Below are 22,668 nucleotides of genomic sequence, written 5' to 3' on the forward strand. Positions count from 1 at the left end.
GCTGTGCCCTGCCCACCATAACCTCTATCTAAAAGGCTGAAACATGCCCGAAAGGAAGAGATCTTAAAGATTCTCCGGTCTTTCACTGTATTTCTCCGATTCACTGTACTTCAGCACAATCCTTGTTTACATGATTCCTTGTATACGTATGCTTTCTTCCTAAGTTTTGGGGGTGGCTGATGTTGCACAGTTGTCTACAGTGCTTAGAAGGTGCACTTTAAAAAATTCTAATAATGTAAGTTTCAGGGTTTTCTGACTGGTATTCATTACGAGGGTGAATGGTTTCTCAGGTCTTTGCTAATTTTCTGGATGCTCTTAAAGTAAGTTAACTAATGGGAGGTGTGGATCTACCTGTGTTCCAGTTTATCTGTGCACCTGCTCTTGAAGAATAATGCCCTATCGCGGGGAGAATTAAAGCATGTAGGTATGAGTCTTGTGGCCCTTCCCTTTCCACATACATTGGGACATTGATATCTAAGACTTAACCTTAGATATGATCTTGCTGTTATTAACTTAATCATCATTGGGGCCCCTGGGTGGCTCTGTTGGTTAAGCGTCGAACTTCGGTTCAGGTCATGATCTCGCAGTCTGTTCTGTGAGTTTGAGCCCTGCGACGGGTTCTGTGCTGACAGCTCAGAGCCTGGAGCCTGCTTCGGATTCTGTGTCTCCTTCTCTCTCTGCCACCCCTCCCTCATGCTCTGTCTCTCTCTCTCAAAAATAAATAAACATTAAAAAATGTCAAAAAAGGGGCGCCTGGGTGGCGCAGTCGGTTAAGCGTCCGACTTCAGCCAGGTCACGATCTCGCGGTCCGTGAGTTCGAGCCCCGTGTCGGGCTCTGGGCTGATGGCTCAGAGCCTGGAGCCTGTTTCCGATTCTGTGTCTCCCTCTCTCTCTGCCCCTCCCCTGTTCATGCTCTGTCTCTCTCTGTCCCAAAAATAAATAAACGTTGAAAAAAAAATGTAAAAAAAAAAATGTAAAAAAAAACCCTTAATCATTATTCAAGGCTAGATTCAAATCCCATCTCTTTTAGGGAAAAAAAAAATCTTTTGACACCGGCCCCTCCCTGCTCCCAACTGCCACGCTAAAGAATTCAGGTTGTCTTCTAAATTTTGGCTGTCTATGCCAGTGGTTTAAACAATCCTATTTGGGTATGACAATCTCTCCTTTTTAATTTCAAAAAATGTTTACACACTCACATGACAATAAGTGTTCTTTGAGCACCTATTTTAAAAATTCATGAAGACCAAAGGACAGACAGCATGAAATTGTTTTTAAGTGGCTATGCATTTGGCAGTCACAATATATATTTATAAAATAAGTATATGTACCTTCTGAGTTGTGTCTGAGTCATCTTACAGATATAAGGATTTGTGATGCTTAATATAACCCATAGATTACAAGGGAACCAAGGTCCACAGTTTGGGAGCCGTTGGCCTATTTCATTTATATACAAAGAATCATACGTCAAGGGACACTGCTTGCCTGGTCACTCAACTCTTCAGGCTGGACTATATCCCACAGTTAGACTGAATCCTTCCCGAGGACAAGAACTTCCCCTTACATGCTTTTGTACATCCACAATGCTAATAGACCCATCAATTAAAGATCATCAACTGAGCACTAACCACACGCAGGACACTGAACTTGACTCTGGGAGATACAAAGTATAAGATCCACTTCTTAGTCTTGAGATCTGACAGTATAGTTATAAAGACATGGCAAATGTCTCCACGAATGCATTAATGAATTAGTGAATTAAGGCTCTGAGAGCCTCCTTCAGCCCTGGAAGGTGCTCAGAGAAGAACTGAATGAATTAATGCATACAAAAAGTACTTTGGGTTATTTCTTCCTAGACAGGTACAAAGTGAAACTCATTTTTCAAAAGAATAACTCTTCCTCGGAAACACACAGGAGTCAATTTCTTGCAAGGAGCAGTGGATGAAGAGGAGAGGCATTTTCCTATTTCCTTCCAGGAACCCCTGAATCCTATAATCTCTTAGAATGTTATTGCTGGGATCCAGAAATCATGTAGGTCAACCTTCCATGGGTGAGACTATTAAGGCTCCAATGGAAAAGTGACTTGCCCAGGTTCATAAAACCAATTCCTAGCATAGCTGGGACTTGACCTCTAGGAGGTGGACTTCAAAGCTAGTGTTCTTTCCACTTTATCTTCCTACCTTGAAAATCCCTTTCCTTTCACTGAACTTATCAGAATTACTTGTCTAAAACAAGTCTGCCTGAGGCTAACCCACCCGCCTTCTTATTCTAATCACAATGCTAGACTGGCCTTTCTTCTCTTGCTATCTAAACATGCCCTAATTAGAAATCAGAAGCAACTCCTGGGCCCAGGCCAGTGCTTCAAAGAGTCTGTGTATTGGCACCCACAATGCCAAAACCATCCTTGGAAAAGACAGACTGTTAATTACAGAACCCAAACCATTGCTTTGTGGATTGTGGGGATTTCGTGAGCACGGGTGGGAGATGGGGGAAGTTCTGGAGGGGCTTTCTTCACTGTCATTAGTTTTCACCCACAACAGAGAGCTGTCTTCCCTGGGATACCACAAAGCAATTAGGTTGGGACCCGGCCAGGGAAGCTCCCACCATCTGGTGAATATTTAGGCGTCCTGGGTGATCTGGAAAGTCAGTGGGTGGGCACTGAGATACACAGATAGGCCTTCTGGCCAAGGATGTTTGAGGCTCGGGAATCTGGAGGGGCAAATGCCCTCAAGAAATCACCCCAAATTCCCTGGCCATCTGTGGACTGAAGTCAAGCTATTGGTCAAGTTTCCCTAACAAAGCATTGCTCTGGGAGCCTTAATCCATTAATCCATTCACTCAACGCCCATCTATTGTGCCAGGTTAGTATGGTGAAGTCACGACTTACATTGACCATCATGTGACCTCCACCTCTGATGCTACTGCTCCCTAGCTGTGTGACTTGGGCCAGGCGTTTATTTTTCTGGTCCACCTCCTTGTACTTCTGGCTCAATCTCATCACCTATAAAGTGAAGGGGTTGTACAAAACGATTCCCTTTCTTTCTACCTGTGTGATTTGGGATCCAGTTAGGAGACAGAAACCACACAGTACTTGGAACAGGGGAAGTTCAATACACGGAATCATTCACTAATAACAGAGAACTAGTTACTGGGGGGGGGGGGGGTGAAGTGAACTCTGCAGAGTATTAGAATAGCACCTAGAGGGCGCGGCCTCAGGCTTGCCCTCAGGCTGAGACAGAGTATCCAAGGAAGGAACAAGTTGGAGAGTCCCTATCCCCAAGGCTGTTGTGAGGACCGTGTAGCTGTAATCCAGTGAATGGCACAGAAATTCTTTGAGGTGTTACCGGGCTGGGCAGGCAGGCAAGGAGTCATCCACTGAGGCACTAGAGAAATTTGTTGAGAAACTGCCCTTGGGAGTGCTGTGGGTCTTGCTGGGAAGCCCACTAAGGAGCTTGTGGAAGCCCACAGAAGCTGCCATTGAGGGTTGCACGGAAACTTGCTTGAGGTGCGTGTGCCCCATCCCCTGGCCCCCTGCCGCAGGAAAGGCACACGAGAAAGAAGAAAGCATGTCAGAACCAGAAAGAGAAGTCCCTTTCTACCGCTCTCTTGCGGTGTCCTTCCAGAACCCTCTACTGACAAAGCGTAACATCATGCCATCATTGGGTGAAGAGAAATATTTTCAGGCTCCCACCCCAGTACCACATGCTGGGCAATGAAGGGTAGATTTGCAGATGAGATGTGACAAATCGATGACTGGCACATTATCATTCTATAATATATGATTCTTTGATTCAGTCCTTTTTTTTAACGTTCAAATGTATGAAAGAAGTAAATCATTTGTATGGTACCTAGCCTAGACATGGTCTTAGCCTATTCTATGATCTCCTCACCTCTATTCCTCAATAATTAATGAATTGCTTCAGAAACAACACAACACAACACAACACAACACAAAACAGTCCTGGGTAGGAAGACCTTTGACTTTAAAACTCTGAGCATGCCATAATTATGCTTATATATGATTATAAATATCTCTGTTTTAATTACAATTATGTAAGTAGTGATAAGTTATTAGTAACAACTATGCCAAGGATGTAGGTACATCTGAGCTTCCAGGGGAATGAGTAAAAGTTGTCAAGGCCTTCGCTAGCCTTCCAAATGACAACAAATAACTCAGAGAAGTAAGATCAAGGATGAAGGGAATCTCAAATCAAATGCTACGAAGAACCAGGTGAATGACAAAATGTGATAGAAGGTTGTAGGAAGGAGAAACATCCACAGGCTGAAATGGCCAAGGAAAGATGTGTGTTGGAATCCCAATTTGAGAAAAGTGTTCAACAATGGGCAAATATTGAGGGAATAGGCCAAGATGTGGCCACAAGTCCCGTGACCCCAAATTTGCTAGCCTAATGTCCGAACTCAGTCAGTTGCCAACACATGTGCAACGCACACAGACTGTTGATAGGGAGATCAGCACACAGGGCCTCTGAGTCACTGGATCCTGGGCAGCCTCATTTGGAGGAAACGTCATTATATAGACCTTCCGCCATCATTTAGGCAAACCCGTGGTTCTCATATCAATGGGTTGACCATTTGCTGGTGTGGAAGATTCACTGCTGTAATCATCACTTTTGCTCTGCACGTTAACTGCAACTTTGAAATACCAAAAAAGAAGAACAAATAAATGTCCCAAATAATTGCGATCAACGGTGCAAACACAGCCTTGCTGCGTCGGGTGCGTCGGGTTTATTTGCTCTCTCATGAGTGAAAATTGGGCAGAGGTGTGGCTCAGAAGTGTTCTGAGTGTTTCGACAAGCTGTGCCCTGTGTGGGGATGACAGAAGGCAAGTGGCTATTGACCTTGGTCAATATTGCTTGTATTTAATATTTACTGATATTTGGCCTCTGTGACCCGAGAGTTTGCTGACTTTCCTTCTACCTCTCTTGGTTGGCCTCTGTTTCTCCATGCATCCTCTAAAAGCTGTACTTCCTGGCCCTTCCTATCCATTCCTGTGGCTCAGATTACCATTTATATCTGCTGACAACATCTGTCTGAGTTTTTATCTTCCGCTCCAGGCCGGAATAGGCAATTCTAGCTCAACGTGTCCTGAGCTGAACGAACTTTCTTACCCCACAAAGCTGCTTCCACTCCTGCTTGCCCTCTTAGCATAAGACAACATTCTTTCACCCAGGGGTGCAAGTTAAAAACCAGGAAGTCATTCTTATGCTTCCATTCTCACCAGCACCCCCCCCCCCCACCGCCAAACACTCATATCAGTCCTCAAGGCTACTGAGATCCTCTAAAATCTTTCAATCCACCTCCTAGTTTCCACCCCACTCCCACCCATGTGCCAGAACCTCTAACCTGGACTCCCACAACTCAACTAGTTTTTAACCAGGCAACTACTTTACTCATGAAAAAAAACTGTATTGAAAAGAATCATATCCAACCTAGGTTGAGGTTGTGTCCCTCCAAGTTGGTTTTACTTTGCTTTAGTTTGCTTCTGCCAGGAGTGTAGAGTAGATTAAAAATATTTTTTTAAAAATATTTTTTTAATGTTTGTTTTTGAGAGAGAGACACAGAGGGCAAGCAGGGGAGGCGCAGAGAGAGAGGGAGACGCAGAATCCGCAGCAGGCTGCAGGCTCCGAGCTGCCAGCACAGAGCCCGACGCGGGTGCCAACCCAAGAACCGTGAGATCATGACCCGAGCCGAAGTCAGACGCCCAATCGACTGAACCACGCAGGCACCCTTAAAAACAATTTTAATGCCACTTTCTTGGCTTCAAGGTGCCTGGTCATGCAATTAATATAGTTTGAAAACCCCAGATGGTGTGGGGCCAAGCATGAAGTTAAAGATCCTTTTTGGAGACTACCTGTTTCCCACTTGACGCCTGTGCCCATCCATCTCTTTGCCAGCGGGTGGATATTTTCCGGTGCATGCTTCCACAGAAGACCTAGGAATAGAATTCGGTGATTCATCACTTCCGTATAACACCCAGTGCTCATCCCAACAAGTGCCCTCCTTAACGCCCATCGCCCATTTAGTCCATCCCCTCCATGCAACGCCTAGCTTTACGATGGTTTTCTAGTTGTGGCTCCCAGACGTTCATTTCCTTCCCCAACGATATTTGCTAGGCAGCATGCTACTTACTAGTCATCACAGGACAGAAAAGGTGAGCAGAATTGGAAAATCTTTAATTTTGTAAAATAAAGTAGAACCTCGTCTTTCGATTGCATTTTAGAGTAATTCCCTGGTCGTGCTTTATCTCAGTACCAAGCATTGTAAAGATTCTGCCGTATAAACATGTTGTTTTTATAAAAGTGGTCACCTGGATGTTATCCTGACTCACGTAAATTGCAATATGCAAGGATACGCTGAACTCACACAAGACGCAGGGGTCCTTCCATCAACCCCTTCTTTACTTGGGAGTGTCTGCTATTCCCTCTGCTATGCCCCCAGGACTCATAGGGCAGGACACGGGACGCTGACAAATAGAACATGGGGGAAATCACCAGTATCGGTAACCCAGTAAACATTAAGAAGGCCTATTGCCTTTTAAAAAAATAAATTAAATAGAATTTTAATATTTTCTTCTCTTTCTCCAAAGGATTATCTTGTGCATTCTGAGGGGGTCTCTGTAGACCGTGGTTTTCTAGGAGGATGTTCTAAGTTGAACTGCATCCCCACTGTAGGATGCAGTAGATCCTACTCCTGAACCAGGGGGTTCACATGCTTATGAACGTGACCGTGTTTGGAAATAAGGTCACTGCAAATATAGTTAGTTTAATTAAGATGCGGTCAAGCTGGAGCAGGTGGGCCCTTTATCTGATATGACCGGTCTCCTGACAAGAGGAGGAGACGCTCAGAAAAAAAGACAAGGTAGAGAGGCCCACAGGGAGATAGCCGTGTGATAAGGAAAGCAGAGATCGGAGTGACGTAGCCATGAGCCAAGGACTGCCAACAAACACCAGAAGCTGGAAGAGACAAGGAAGGAGTCCCCCTTACAGGTTGCAGAAGGAGCATGGCTCTGCGGACCCCTTGCTTTTGAACTTCCAGCCTCCAGAACCGTGAGACCGTACGTCTCGGTTGTGTTCAGCCACGAAGCTTGTGGTACTTGTTACAGCAATCCTGGGAAACTGATACGAACGTGGATCCAGAGAATGACTGAAGGAAGTTCAGAGACGTGGCAGGAATACCAGTCGGGCGAGGGGAACCCGGAAACCTGGGTAGGTGACAGCCCAGGCAGGAGGGTGTGCTCCATGGTTTCCGATGCATCCCGGGAAGCAGGAGGATGTGAGCAGAGGAATGTGCTCGCTCGCCGAGGGGTGGGGGTGCGGACAGGACCCGCACCTGCTCCAAGGGGTGGAGACACTTAGGGGGCAGAGGAAGATGCACCTGACTGAGTGGGTGGCGATGGGTTGTGAAGAGCCCTCAGTGCCCACTCTTTCGGCTCCCTTGGCCTTCCCTCTCCTTGCATCCAGGTTTCTTGGCTGCCTTCTGGTTGTTGCAGCCTTCTCTATGTTAACATTCTTTAAGATCTGCCTGCGACCCACATCTGGGCTTCCGGCTGCACCCTGTTCCGCGCCCCCCCCCCCCACTCCGGTTCTTTCTGTGTCCTTTCCACACAGGACGGGTCACCTTCTCTCTGCCTCCGATGCCTGAAATCCTACCACATTCGAGTTACCACCTTAGCGCCCTATTTATAAAGGTGTCCTAAGTTCTTGCACTTCTGTTTAATAATGGCATCCTAAGCAGCTGTCGGAAAGATTGCCCTCATCAAAATGAAAAAGCAAGGTGTAGAAAAGTCTGTCTTGGGACACTTCCATCTTATGTAGAGAAGTTGTCTATGCCGAGCTAGACCACGCATGGCCTGTTAGATCAGACGTAAGAGAGGACAAGGAAGGCAAAAACCTGTTCCTAAAGAAGGAGCCCTATTTCTCTTGAAAGGTTCAGACATTATCTGCTAAACTCAGAGAAGAGATTTCCCCTCTAGCAGCTGACGGGAAAGAATAGGTTTGCTCACTTATTCATTCGACAAATATTAATTAAGCGCCTATTTCTTGACCTGTGTTAAGTGTTGGGACTACAGTAAAGAACGAAGGTGTAATATATCCGCTCTTGGAGGGAGTGCAGTCTTTTGAGGAATTTAGGCCTTTGATGCAGTGTGATAAATGTCAAAAGGAAAACTGTAGAAGCTTTGTATTCCAAATGCCTGCTTATCTATGTGTCAGTCACTTGATATGATAGGCAGAGTAATGACCTCCAGGGATGGCCCTGTCTTAATCCTCAGAAGCCTGTGAATATGCTATCTTACGAAGCAAAAGGGTCTTTGCAGACGTGATTCAGTTCAGAACCTTGAGACGGAGATGTTACCCTGGATAATTGGGGGGTGGAGAAATGTAATTATATGCCTCCTTAAAATCAGAGAGTGTCTCCCAGTTGATTTCAGAGTGAGAGGGAGATGTGGCTTTGAAGATGGAGGAAGGGGCCACCAACCATGGAATAAGGGCAGCTTCTAGAAGCTGGAAAAACCAGAAGTGAACACTCCATGGACACCTTGATTTTAGCCCAGTGAGACCTGTGTCTGGCCTCTAATTTACAGAACTGGGACTTTTTTTTAAGTTTATTTATTCATTTTGGGAGAGAGAGACAGACAGACAGAGACAGAGAGCATGTGATTGGGGTAGGGAGATAGAGATAGAGGGAGAGAGAGAGAGAGAACCCCAAGTAGCCCCATACTGACAGTGCGGAGCCTGATGAGGGACTCAAACCCACGAACCGTGGGTTGAGAACCCATGACCTGAGCTGAGATCAAGAGTTGGACACTTAATCAACTGAGGCGCCCCAGAGCTGCGTTGTTTTAAGCCACTAAATTTGTGGTCATAAATTTGTGGTCAGCAACAGTAAACTGATACATTGGATTAGGCTAAGGCATACAAAGTTGAATAAGACAAAGTCCCTATCTTCAAGAAACTCACAAAGTTGTTTCTTGAACAAGAAACATGTGGAGAGAAACATGTGAACAGCATAATAAAAGTGCCAAGTTTGGAGTGTGTGCATGGAGCTGCGTACATCAAAATTTATTTGGCAACTTCCTGTTAGTCTCTCCAGTTTTCAGATTACCCAGTGGTACTTTTCAGTCTCTAATGGTGCAACTGGTTAACGACATTGACACAGCTGATCATGCCCTCCTCCTAGACACACTTCCTTCTTTTGGTTTGCAGGACCCCACACTCTTGGTTTTTCTCCTTCTTCACCGGATGTCACTTTTCCATATCTATCTCCTTTGTTCCTTATCTTCTCCCAACCCGTTCATATTGGAATGTCCTAGAGTGTCCTTGGCCCTCTTTTCTGTAGCTGTATTTCTTCCTTTGGTGACCTCATATCGTCTCATGCCAACTATATGCTGACCACAGCCAAGTTTATCTCTCCATCCCAGACCTCTGTCCTGGGCTCCAGATTTATACATCCAGCCTCCCACTTGTCATCTCCACTTGGATATGTAATGGACACCTCATAGGGAACATGTCTAACACCGAACCCCTGGTCTGCCCTATCCCACCCTGCCTCCGACAACCTACTCCGTCCACAGCCTTCCCCATCTCAGTAGATAACTTCCAAGTGCTCAGATTCATAACTGACTGCGTTTCATATCAATCTATCAGGAATTTTAATTGGCTCAACCTTCAAATATATCCAGAATCTGACCACTTCTCTACTGCTACTACCCTGGTCTGCTCACCATTGCCTCTTGCCTGGATTACTGCAAAACCATGATATGGTTTCCCATGTCCCTCCCAGAAAAGCCTTAAGCCCTCACAATATCCTACCAGGCACTACAGGATCTGGATTTCCGTCCCTCAGGCTATCTCTATCTGTTGCCCTTTTTTTCCATTCTGTTGCAGCCACCCTAGTGCTTTTCACATCTGGATCTTTGTTCTTTAGGAAGAACGATCAGTCTCAGGGAGTCTGAACTATGCCTGGCACTTAAGAAGCACCCAGTAAATATTCAATGAGTGAACAAATGAATGTTCTTAATCACTAGCTCTCCTGTTGCTTGATTCTCCTTGTTTTTTTTTTTTTTTAATTTTTTTTTAACGTTTATTTATTTTTGAGACAGAGAGAGACAGAACATGAACGGGGGAGGGTCAGAGAGAGGGAGACACAGAATCTGAAACAGGCTCCAGGCTCTGAGCTGTCAGCACAGAGCCCGACGCGGGGCTTGAACTCACGGACGGCGAGATCATGACCTGAGCCGAAGTCGGACGCTTAACCGACTGAGCCACCCAGGCGCCCCTGATTCTCCTTGTTTTTAATGATGCTGTTTACACCACTAGTTGCTTGAGATATTTATCTAGAATCTCAGTTTTGGACAGCATTGACTGGGCTCTTGAATGTTTTGATTTTTTATTTAGAATGCAGTGCTTTTATGATGTCAGGAGCATTAATATTAAAAACAAAGAGCAAACAATTGAAAAAACAACCCTTAGGGAACATGTCTGAAAGCTTGAGTCTACCTCAGAGTGGTTTTTCAACCTAGCACTCTCCACCAAACTTGTTCCGACTTGACTCAGAGATGAAACTACAAATACGTAATTCTGAAAGTTCACACGACAATCACCCATGACTTTATAAATGCACCGCTTTTGTGAGTATTCATATTCTTTAAAAAAAATTTTTTTTAACGTTTATTCATTTTTGAGAGACAGAGAGAGACAGCATGAATGGGGAAGGGGCAGAGAGAGAGGGAGACACAGAATCTGAAGCAGGCTCTGAGCTGTCAGCACAGAGCCCGAAGCGGGGCGTGAGCCCATGAACTGTGAGATCGTGACCTGAGCAGAAGTCGGAAGCTCAACTGACTGAGCCACCCAGGTGCCCCATGAGTATTCATATTCTTAAACCTGAAACCAGAAGGTCAACGAATCGTTTGTTTAAAATGGCATTAAGCTAAATCTGTGCCTGAATTGTTTTCATTCAGAAAACTCAGTCACTTACATTATCCAATAAATCAACACTGACTTCTGGGCACTTGCTGGAAGAAGCCATGACTCCTGCTTGAGGACATAGACCCGGAGTTACCCAGGAAATGACTACTCTGAATCTCTAGATGTGATTATATCTTCTTCACTTCATCTTTTCCATATTTTGGAAAAAAGAGGAAGTATCAGCAAAATGCAAAGACTAAAGCAAGCTGGTCTGTTATACTTTTCCTAACCCTAGTATCAAAAATACATTAGACTCAGCATAATTCGGGGCTGGAGTTCTCTTTTTATTTCATTGACTTGGCTCCTGGGGTGGGGGGGCTATAATCTCGGACAGCTGACAGTCTGAGATCTTGCTAGACCTGCCGGAGGGAACATGAGTTCTGGTGGTTCCAGAAGGATTCATTCTAACTGCCTCCCGTGGTGTGCTGGGGTGACCTCACAAGAGCCGACTGGTAAATTTCAAAGGATTTTTTTTTTTTTTTTGAGCCGGTTGATGTCACATTGCTGTCTCTCCATGGTGAGAGTTGGAAGTTGACAGTTACTACAAACCTCCCCCCACCCCCACCAGCTGACCACCACCAAAAAAGTCAGCTATCAGACATTTTACCAGTATAGCAGGGGTTGAATTTCTTTTTCAACAGACCTAGTTTTGTCAACAGGGGTTTCTAAATTCCCATTTTCCAGTTTTGGTCTTTTTCTCTGAAGTATTTTAATTTTCTATAGCAAATCACTTACAGGTCATTTTATTTAAGTTTTGACTTTATCGTTTGTTGTGTGTTTTTTGTCTTGTTGTTTTTGTTTTTTCTCTATGAGCAAATTCTTTACAAGTGGGAATCCCTGATTAGGCTTCGGTTTTACGTTTGTTTACACAACTCCATTTATAACTACATAGCATGATTAATAATTGCTGACTCTCTGTCCCGCCCCTTCTCTAATATTGATGTGATTTAGCCTATGTCAGCTTCCGCATCATCATTCTTAAAACTGGAGTAATGGTACATACTGCTCATTTACTTGCGGGGAGTATTAAAAAAATAACATGTAAAGGACTCGGCACGGTGCTGGGCACATGGCAACATCTCACAAACTTTTACTTATTGTGTAGTAATAGTGGCAGGTATTGAGCTGTAAGAAGCGCACACACAAAAGGGTGAAATGGAATGCTTTGGTGAACAGATACTTTGACCCATCCCTTTATAGCTTAGGAACACGAATAAACCAATGTTTGCCGCCTGGTAGTTGAGATATTGGGTGTCCCTATCTAAGCGGATTGCTTTGCAGGTAGGAAGAGATCAGTGGAGAAATTATCTTCATACACTCAGAGTAACAAGGCGGATTTCGTAGATCAGTCAGGTCAGGTTGATATTTCAGAGTTGTAAGACTGAGAAATGTTGGCTACTTCGTACCTTCTTGTTCTCCTGAAACATCCAAACGCCCTGTGTCCTCATTGCCCATCTTCCTTTTAACTGATGGTCATGATTCGCAGGAAAACAGAAGCAATGACAACAGTAAAGACCTTCTTCTTTTCCTTCCACAAATATAGCGACTTTTGTGCGTCTATACCTGTATTTTTTGTCTTCACTCGTGTTATTGCAGATGGCATGTCCAAGCTCCTATCTAAAGGATCACACCCCCCCCCTTTTTTTTTTTTTTACCTTCTCAAGAGCTTAACTCCCATCTGTGTCCCCCTTCTTCAGTCCTTCTTCAGTCTTCCTCCTTGACTGGTTCATTCTCCCAGCCTACAAAAAAGTGTTGGTAGTTCTTAAAAAAACAAAGACTTTTGTGGTTCCCTTGCCACTTTCCAGCTACTATCCCCTTCTCTGCTCTCCTTCACACCGCACTGGTCATAGCCTCTACCTCATTGCCTTCTATTCTCTCTTGAACCCAGTTTACTCAGGCTTCTCTTTCCCGCCGGGAGCTGTTTTGTCATTAGCGGCATCCATAATGCCAAACCCAATGGTCACTCAACTGTCTTCATGCTCGTCCATCTCTCTGCAGTATTCTGCCTTTGAAAAACCACCCTCCCTTGATTGCTGGAGCACCACACTCTGGTTTTTTGCCTGCCCTCTGGCCATCCCTGTCTGTCTCCTACGCGGGACCTTCTCCTCTTGGCCCTTGGCCTTTTTCTCCCATGATAGATCTCATCTGGTCCCATGGCCTTAAGCTCTATGCATTTGCCCAGGATTCCCAAGGCTGTGTCTCTCACCCCCTCCCCAAGGAGTTTCACTCTAGCTATTTAAGCCGCCTACTTAATACCTCCTCCCTTGGCTCCCCAGTGGGCAGCTCCGACCAGCATGACCAAAATAGAACCCCTGGCTTTCCCTTCAAAACATAGTTCCCAATGTCATCCCCACTCAGTAAGTGGTATCTCCATCCACCTCGTTGCCTCAGGTTTCCCTCTCCAGATCCAGTCTACTAGGAAGTCACTTCTATTTCTAGACTGTATCCCAATCCTGTTCATGCCCTCCTGCTTTCCCTCCTAGTCACTTCTGATCAATTCTTTCCCTAGAAGCAGGAAGATTTTTTTCAGGATATAAATAAGACCCCATCATCCCCTGCTTAATTAGCTTCCTATCAGGAAATCTTCATTAGCTTTCCATTAGAAAACCATCCCAAATCCTCCCTTTGGCCTACAGTCCCTACTTGTGTTGGCCCCAGGCTGCCTCTCCAAACTCATCTGGCTCATATTTTTCTCCCATTGTGCTTCAGCCACACTGGCCTTCCATACGCTCCTGCGACACTGCCAAGCTGGACCGCCCCTTTGTACTTTGGCGTTTGCTCTTTCCTCTGCCTGGAGTGTTCTACTTTCACATCTAAACGTGGCAGCCTCCTTTCTGTCATTCAGACCTTAGTTCAGTCACTTCTCCCCAAAGCACTTCCCTGAGCACCCAATCTACGGGAGCTTACTCTCCAGCATGTTACTTTTTGTATTTTCCTCATATCTACCGTCTGCATTTATCTTGTCCACTCATCTGTTTTGTCTCCTTCCCGCCAGCCTTGCTAGAATCCAGCTCATGAGACCCAGTGGATCGTTTGACTATTTTGGCCCCTGCTGTGTCCCTAGCGTTGCCTCACACATCACCTGTGACTAACCAACAACCGCTGTGTGAATGAATGAACGTTCTGGACGCCCGACAAAGGTATTTCTAAATACAATAGTTGGTATCGTTGAGGAGACCGAGACCGGCTGCTATACTGTTCCCTGCCCCACGTAGAAAGCCACACCCACACGAGGAATTTCTTTTGGAAGGCAGCATCGGGAAAACTTTACCTCCATTGAGAACTTGCTTCACCTTTTCCTTTTCCACTGTTCAAGCTGTCACTGATTGTTCCCAGTTTTGTTTTGCCCTGGCTCTTAGGAAGCTGAAAACCACATTTCAGACTCAAGGACAGCAGTAATCTTTGTTCCAACAGCGCACACAAATTCTCCCTTCCTCAGGCTCATTTCCTACTTTTGTTATGGGAAGCATGGCAATGACATTTGCTGTAAGTCACTTCAACTCCTTTCTGGAGAGAAGTGTCGCTTAGACAAAAGCATGCAGACGTGTTGACATTCTGCCACAGGCTGGATAGTGTTGCCTTGGATCGTGTGCTCGCGAACGGGGGCTTTCTGGCTATATGTGTTCATGTCGGAGTGGGAGCAACCTTTATCGTTGTTGGGTGATTTGCTGTGATTCATATTTGGGAATTCCCCAAGGTTACTCAGTTAGGGTTTACTTGCTTCGTGGGAGCCCAGCCCTCTGGGTGGTAAGGTTTTCAGGCGTATTGGCATTTGTCGACTTGATGAGTGTCACTTCAGAGTTATGAGCTAAGACGTTGGATCGTGAGAGTTTATTATTCTTTCAGAGCTCTGCGTCTCAGTAGTGGAAGAAACACGCCTTTTAGCTTAGCTTTAAAATGCTGTGCCTTGATCTTCGGGAGATTCACGGGCCACGCCCCTCGAAGGTTCAAAGGAGCTGTTCTTTATTGTTGTTTGGGTTAGGGACGGTTTTGAAGTTTACAGAGCATAATACATACTTGCTTCTACTTAGCATGGCAAAATTAAAACGTAACTCTTTTGAAGTCCAGGATGTATTGGTATTTTAATTTATTAGTTATTTTGAATATTTGCTTGTGGCAACAGCATTCATAAAATAGCCATAGGAAAAGCATACAGTGATCAATTATTATTGAATATCTCTTGATGCTTGTACTAAACTGATACAGATGATATAAAGAATATATATGTGGCTTATCTATGAGGGTGGAATAGTGGACAAATGTCTCTGAATAATGTATGCTTTTAAAACAGCCCTAATGGCTTATATGCAAAGTGGAATAAAGTTGCAGTATTTAAGAATCATATTTTAATTAAAAAATTTCTCTCAAATCAGCATTGTAATTAAATATCACCAATTTGGTGTAAATTATATTTTAATTTTTATGCTAATTTAAACATTGATGCAAGTCGTTTTGAAGAAGGGGCATGCAGGAAAAATTTTTAATCAACTATTCTTTTCCAAAAAGCAGAAGTCTGAGGCTTTTGGTAACCAAATTCATCCATACATCCATACATCCATCCATCTATAAATCCTGTATAATATTGTGCAAGGAACTCATTTTTAAAAGTTCTACTTATTTATTTAAGAGAGAGAGAGAGCCAGCAGGAACAGGGGAGGGGCAGAAAGAGAGGGAGAGAGAGAATCCCAAGCCGGCTCTTTGCTGTCAGCCCAGAGCCTGACTAGGGGCTCAATCTCGGCAACTGTGAGATCATGACCTCAGCCTAAATCAAGAGTCAGATGCTTAACTGCCTGGGCCACCCAGGTGCCCTAGGAACTCATTTTTAAGATTAAATTTTTTAAAATACATGTTTTATCTACACTTATATCGATATAATTTTTATATAAAAATCAGGACTTACATAAAGATGTATGAAATTGTAAAGATATTTTATGAAAATTCCAAATGGTACATTAAAAATATATAAAATAGGGGCACCTGGGTGGCTCAGTTGGTTAAGCCTCCGACTTCAGCTCAGGTCATGATCTCACGGTTTGCGGGTTCGAGCCCCACATTGGGCTTTGCGCTGACCGCTTGCTCAGAGCCTGGAGCCTGCTTCGGATTCTGTGTCTCCTTCTCTCTCTGCCCCTCCCCCGCTCAGGCTTTGTCTCACTCTGTTCCTCAAAAATAAATAAATGTAAAAAAAAAAAACTAAAAAAAAAATAATACGCAGTCTTATGTAATATGAAATATAATATATGTAATAAGCTGTGTTTACATACAACTTTGTTAGAACATCTACCTATCCAGTATGGTGCCTATAGCCTTTCTTTTGGGATAATTTAAATCACTATAGTCCTTTTTTTTTTTTTTTTTTTTTGAGAGAGAGAACGAGAGGGCACATAGGACACAAGTGGGGGAGGGGCAGAGGGAGAGATAGACTCTTAAGCAGGCTCCCCACAACCCTGGGATCATGACCTAAGCCGAAGTCGAGGGTTCAATGCTCAACCGACTAACCACCCAGGTGCCTCAGGTCAGTAGTAATTTTAATTTAAGTAATTGTAAGATCATTGTTAAACGTGCATCATAAAGCTTGGGCCACTTACCAAGTGCATTTGAATATGAGATTTACCTTGAGTTATTTTATCTGCAATGTTTTTTCATTAGCAGAGATTGGCATGGAGTGTACCAGTCACATAATTTATCAGTAATTTAGTTATTCAATCCAGAGTATTTACTGATACCTTGCCAGAATTTAAAAATTCCCCTGAAGATCCGGAAGGCAAAAATTATCAGGAGAAAAAGTAAAAATTTCATTTAAATTCTATGGAGATAGTCTTTATCGGCCATATTTTCAACTCAAAAGCAAGAAGCTTTCTTTATCTACTTATTCAGGAGTGCTGGAATCTTGGGAGTCTTTGGCTCACTGTTTGTGCATATCCTGGTATCCTAGCCAAGATAAGAAAACCCCAAGGTCCAGGAAAGTTTACTGTGGAGTCAGACAGTTACTGATCCCTGAACCAAATGCTTTATGTTTATCTGGGCTCCAGGACAAGGAAGACTATTTTTAAAAGAGGCAATCAAGAGCTTCTGCCTTTGAACCATGTGTACCTAGGGCCATTGATCTCATTAAAGCGAAGCCATTGGTATTTCTAGAGCTTTGTATAATCAAGACTTGATAACAGAAGTTATTTTTCACCAAATGAAATGTGTTGTTCTCTTTCTTTCTTTCTTTCTTTCTTTCTTTCTTTTTTTCTTTCTTTCTTTCAACATTAAACCTGGATTCAAAGAAATAACTGAGTAGATCAACTGCTTTTTTTAGGTGTAAGCTCAATTATGCCAAGGAAGTTGCTGACCATGCCCCTCCCTGCTCTTTTGCTCCCTTTTTCAATAGTGAAACCCATGGCACATTTGGTGTGTTGTAGGTGAAAGGCAGTCTGTAAATGCCACGGAGGACAGAGAGATAGACGGAAAGCAGGCCTCTTTGGGAGATAGCTAGCAGACTTAACGATCGCTATAGCAGAGTGATAATTTCTCCATGGGAGAAATTAGAGAAGGTTCTGTAAGAGGGAACTGACATCCCTACGAGTTTTTGAGCTGAGTAACTAAGAAAACTCACACAAGTGCCTATGGTTCTAGGGAGCAGAAGCCACCCTTTCTTCCCACTTTTCTTCTTCTTACTCTAGATTTTCCAGAATGGGGTCATCGGAGAGCTTACTAGAGATGCAGATGGTTTTTAAATTAGGGCCAAAGATGACCTATTATTCATTTTTTAAAAGCCCTCTCATGCAACGTGTTTTAGTTTTGAATGTGGCAAGAGAAGAGGCTGTGAGAACTGCCTCAGGTCTCACATTCCTGGGGCTGCTGTAGGAGTCGTGGCTGGGGGTGCCCTTCTTCATGACCCCGTGGCCACACGTGCCTCTGGCAGCTATGCCCTGGCATCTGAGCCGGGAGACCATGGTTCCCTCCAAGGAATTTTGACGGGGCTTTGTTGGCTGGGTTCCCTGGGCTACCCGGAGTGGCAGGAAGCTCTAAAAGTGAGGAGGGAAGTCATTGGACACGAAGTTCATAACCGGAGTTTGTCTGGAAGATTTTCCTGTTTCAAAAGGGATCTTTTTATGTGTACACTTGATTTTGTGTGTCAGTTCTTTACGTTCCTAAGGAATGGTCTTCGTCGGCTTGTTGCCACTGTCGTCAGATTGTTATCAGTAGGCATCTCCCAACTGTGCTCTCTGTACCTACTCTGGCTGGTCCCCTCGGCATCCTCTTCCTCCCTGGTGTTCCTTGTCACCTGTGGGCACTCACCGAAGCTCCGTCCACTCTTGGATACCATCCCTTCATCCACACTTATCTCCTGCTTTTTGCCTTCCCTGAATACCACCCACATCCACGATCCTACTCTGCAGTTCAGTGAGTAGTTGTTTGCCAGCTGAGCTATACATGTTAGCTTTGTTCCCCGGTCTAGAACACAAGCTCCTTGACAACAGGGGTCAAGCGATAGAGGTGGTAAGGAGACTAACTTTGCCCGTTGGTATTATTTGAGAGCCTTTACATTAAAATGCTTTTCTAAACATCATTTCCCTTCCTGGCTTCATAAATTGTAACACATAAGCAAAACAAAAGCTTTCATACAGATTCGGTATGGTAACAAATAAAAATCCATCCACGTTTGACAAGTGCCTTTTGCTCTGAAGGGAAGATAAAAATAAACCATAGTGATGATAGTGAACAAAACCAAACCTGTCTGGCCGAGTGCTAATAATAGTGACTTTACTTCATGTAGGGGGCTTCCAGATCAATATAAAAAGCCTCACTCCATATTCAAGCCACTGCTATTTACTTAGCTGTTCTCAAATGGGAATAAGCAGACATCAGCTATCAAGTTTCTAGCCTGGAAAAATCCATAAAGGCCACTGGACACAGACACCGTGGGGACATCATACAGACAGTTCATAAAAATAACTTGCCCAACATTTTTGGAAACTGATGCAGGCTGGGCTTGTGGCTCTGTCTGTTTCCTTTGCTTTATCCAGTAACAACAGAGAAGAAGCCAGTTACCAGGGCCATGAGAACTTGGATGCTACAGGAGATAGCCACTACTCCTACTCATAAACAGGGGGTTGCCAATCCTGTCCATGAATACTTGGAACAAACAACCGTTATGCACTCTAAAAGAATGCATCAATCCATTCAGAGATATTTATTGAGCACTTACCACTACGTGCTAAGTATCAAAAGGGATTCAAACATATATCAGTTATCCCCTAGTTTTAAGGAATTTGGAGTCTAGTAGCGAAATGCTTGTTCAGAACATATCTGTTAGTATCATAGGAGACCCAATTTAACCCGTTGGAGGATGGAGAGATCACTTTCAGTGGAGTGATCAGAGAAGGCTCTATGATAGAGGAGGGCACTTAGAACAGATGTATGCTTTAAAAAACCTTTTTATTAAAGTATAGCACACACACTTAAAAGCGTACATCTCGTAAAGACTACAGGCTAACTGAATTTTCACAAATGGAACACACTAGTTACATAACCAACGCTCTGGTTAGGTAACCAGATGGAATAGTACAGTACTCCAGAAGCCACCTTGTGCCTTTTTCCAATCATTCCTGGAGGGAGTAGGATTTTGTTAGCTGAATGTAGATAGCAAATGACTGGAGGAGGGAATAGCCTCATAAAGACGTGGAAATGGAAAGGCATGACCCATGTTTGAGGAATGAACTGAAGAGTAATTTGTTTGGAGCGTCAGATGGAGAACAGGGTTGAGCTCATGTTGTAGAGCTTTAAATGCCAAGTAAAGGAGTTAGATTTCATTCATTAGCTGCTGAAGGTTTTTGAGCAAGGGAGGAATATTTTGTTAAGATTTTTGAGGATGGCTGGTAATTTACTAATGATGGGAAAGGTGAGACTAGAGGTTGGATGACTGGTTGGGAAACTTCTATAATATCCCAATATGGGATAATTTTGGCTTTGTAGTGGCAGGTGAAGACAGAGACACAACTGTCCACAGGCACTCTTATTAAGAGCCACCAAAAGGGGCGCCTGGGTGGCTCAGTCGGTTGAGCGTCCGACTTTGGCTCAGGTCATGATCTCGCGGTCCATGAGTTTGAGCCCCGCGTCAGGCTCTGTGCTGACCGCTCAGAGCCTGGAGCCTGTTTCAGATTCTGTGTCTCCCTCTCTCTCTGACCCTCCCCCGTTCATGCTCTGTCTCTCTCTGTCTCAAAAATAAATAAACGTTAAAAAAAATTAAAAAAAAAAAAAGAGCCACCAAAAATTGAATGGTTGTGGATCTGAGGAAAGAGGAAGAGTCAAAGAAATTTCCTTTCATAGAACTAATCAAGCCAAAATTCACTGTTAATTACTTTTTTGTTAAGGGCTAACGCAATCTTTGAATGCTGCTTCTCCAAGAGAGCTCTAAAAAAAATTTTTTTTAACAGTATTTAAATAAAACCTTGAGTTACTTCTAAGGAAATTCTAAAGGAAGCCACTGACCTTTCAGACAAAAAGAATCCATTGTTAGTCAGAAACATGGACTGTTTATCTTTTCAAATGGGTGCCTGCTAGAATAAATATTTTGCTGGGAAAAACGGACCCTAATGATGATTGAAGATGTCATATTAAAAGCAAATTACTGGGTGTTGCTCACCTGCCTGTTTCTTCATCTTTCCTTTAAAAAATTTTTTTCCTTTAAAAAAATGTTTATTTATTTGAGAGAGAGAGAGAGCAAGCGAGCAGGGGAGGGGCAAAGAGAGAGGGAGACACAGAACCCAAAGCAGGCTCCAGGCTTTGAGTGGTCAGCACAGAGCCTCATATGGGGGGCTTCAACTCATGAACCGTGAGATCATGACCTGAGCCGAAGTCAGATGCTTAACCGACTGAGCCACCCAGGCGCCCCTCTTCGTCCTTCCTTTAAATGATTCTCATTAATCCGAATTTCTGGACAGGATGGATCAATTCATTAGCTTTAGTGTATTTTTGCAGAAAATGAAAAATATTTTGAAGAAAAGGCCATGATATGTTCTCCTTTGGCAACTTCTTGTATCACTTTGGCTATGTGGGTCATTTTTTTTTTTTTTTAAATAAGTTAAAGTATCAAATCAGGCTTTGCTTCTTCCATCAGCTCTTCCTTGAACTTAGACTGTAGAACTGGGCTATCTATGTTGTCTCCTAGCAGCTGAGGCAAACTCTACATACTTTAGTGAGATTACCTGTTTTATTGTCTTACTCACTAGATTGTAAACTTCCTGGATGCAAAGCAACATATCATGTTTATTATTTTCCCTCTGGTAACTAGCTGTGTATAGTACTCCTTAAACATACGTGTGGGTTGAATGAATAAATGAATGGATCGGATTCAGAGAATTGTGATGTCTTAACAAAATCTGTGCAGACTGATCTAATAGATATTAGTTAAATACTTTTTGTTGCGGGGTGGGGGGGAGGAGGAAGGAGGACAATTACAGCTGAAAACCAAGAAATATATTACTATCCATATTAATTTATAAGTTTTTACCTGAAATAGTATTACTGAAAGCCTGGATTCTCATTGGAAGATCCAAGCTTTTTTCGTTTTCTCTTTTGGAGGAGTACAAACTAATTCAGTAGGCTAAGTAGGGAATACTAGAGCAGAGAGGGAAGATGAAGTCAGAAAGCAAAAAGTGTAGCAAAATGTGACTATTTCTTTTTCTCAAAAATTTCGTCTCTCCTTTTTTCACCGCTGTCTTTACCACTATATTTTGTTGATGCTCTCCCACTCTCTCTCCCCCTCCATTCCATCTTTCTCTCTAAAGCAGCAGGTTCTTCCCCAACAAATAATCACTGACCATCTAACATTTACTGTAACGTCTTTCAAAGTCTGTTCTTAACTGTATGTTTTTCCGTAGCGCCCGCACCTTATTCCTTAGAGGCTGTGGTATGTTTCCGGAGTTTAGATGCGTGTGGTTGTTTCCAGGCACTGGGATTTGTGTAGTAAAACACCGGCCGACGGCAGGGAAGTTGAAAGCTGTGTGTTCTTCCTGGGACCAGACGAAAGAAAGGGAACTTAACTTGGGGAAAAAGCACATGGGTAGGAGATTGGGGTGGGGGTGGGGGGATCCGGCCAATACGCGAGCTGGCTTAGGTTGGACCCTCTGCTCTCTTTAGACCTGAGACCACTAAAGTAGGCAGGCACCGGTGGCCTGGAGACTGGTTCCCACGTCCTTCCAAGTAGCCACCGCTCACCTCCGCCAGTCCCGCGGCTGAAGTTCTAAACTTTTCTTCCAGCAGGGAGAGGAAGGGTGTTAAGAAGTTTGAAAGGGAAGTCCCGCCCCCTTCCCGGATTCCGATTGGCCGGAGCCGGCCCCACCCCCGCCAGGGCCGCGGGAGGATTGGCTGCGGAAGGGGAGCCCCACCGCAGGCCCGGAGCCGGGGGCAGCCGGGGGGCCCCCCAGGTGGCAGGTGGGGCCGGGACCGCCGGCGCCGCCTCCGTCGCCTCGCCGCGCGCTCGCAGCCCGCACACTTGAAGGTTCGCGCGCGGCTCGGGCGCGCCGCGCCGCCAGGAGCGGGACTGCGAAGACTTGGCCATGAAGAGTCTCAAGTCCCGCCTGAGGAGGCAGGAGGCGTCCGGCCCCGCGTCGTCCGGCGCCGCCGTCGCCACCGCCAGCGCGGTGAGTCCCACGGCCCGTGCGTGTCCTGGGCTGCCAGGGCTGCCGGCGCTGCCCTC

The 22,668-nt window shown here is 44.4% G+C and overlaps 2 protein-coding genes across 2 annotated transcripts in view; one reads left to right on the forward strand and one right to left on the reverse strand.

Annotated features, from left to right (window-relative positions):
* Positions 1 to 22,530, reverse strand: part of LOC123386232 — a 33,365-nt gene extending 10,835 nt beyond the window's left edge. Inside the window, exons 1-4 of the mRNA XM_045060651.1 lie at positions 22,417 to 22,530; positions 22,188 to 22,337; positions 21,860 to 21,982; positions 5,870 to 5,950 (exon numbers count right to left, since the gene is read on the reverse strand). Of these exons, the coding sequence (XP_044916586.1) occupies positions 5,870 to 5,950; positions 21,860 to 21,982; positions 22,188 to 22,337; positions 22,417 to 22,530 (468 nt within the window). The remainder of the gene's footprint in view (positions 1 to 5,869; positions 5,951 to 21,859; positions 21,983 to 22,187; positions 22,338 to 22,416) is intronic.
* The window catches only part of UACA (uveal autoantigen with coiled-coil domains and ankyrin repeats), a 95,619-nt gene continuing 95,336 nt past the window's right edge, over positions 22,386 to 22,668 (forward strand). Inside the window, exon 1 of the mRNA XM_003986991.6 lies at positions 22,386 to 22,612. Within this exon, the coding sequence (XP_003987040.3) occupies positions 22,529 to 22,612 (84 nt within the window). The 5' untranslated portion in view covers positions 22,386 to 22,528. The remainder of the gene's footprint in view (positions 22,613 to 22,668) is intronic.

This window comes from Felis catus, chromosome B3, assembly GCF_018350175.1.
Source record: "Felis catus isolate Fca126 chromosome B3, F.catus_Fca126_mat1.0, whole genome shotgun sequence".
Taxonomy (NCBI): Eukaryota; Metazoa; Chordata; class Mammalia; order Carnivora; family Felidae; genus Felis; species Felis catus.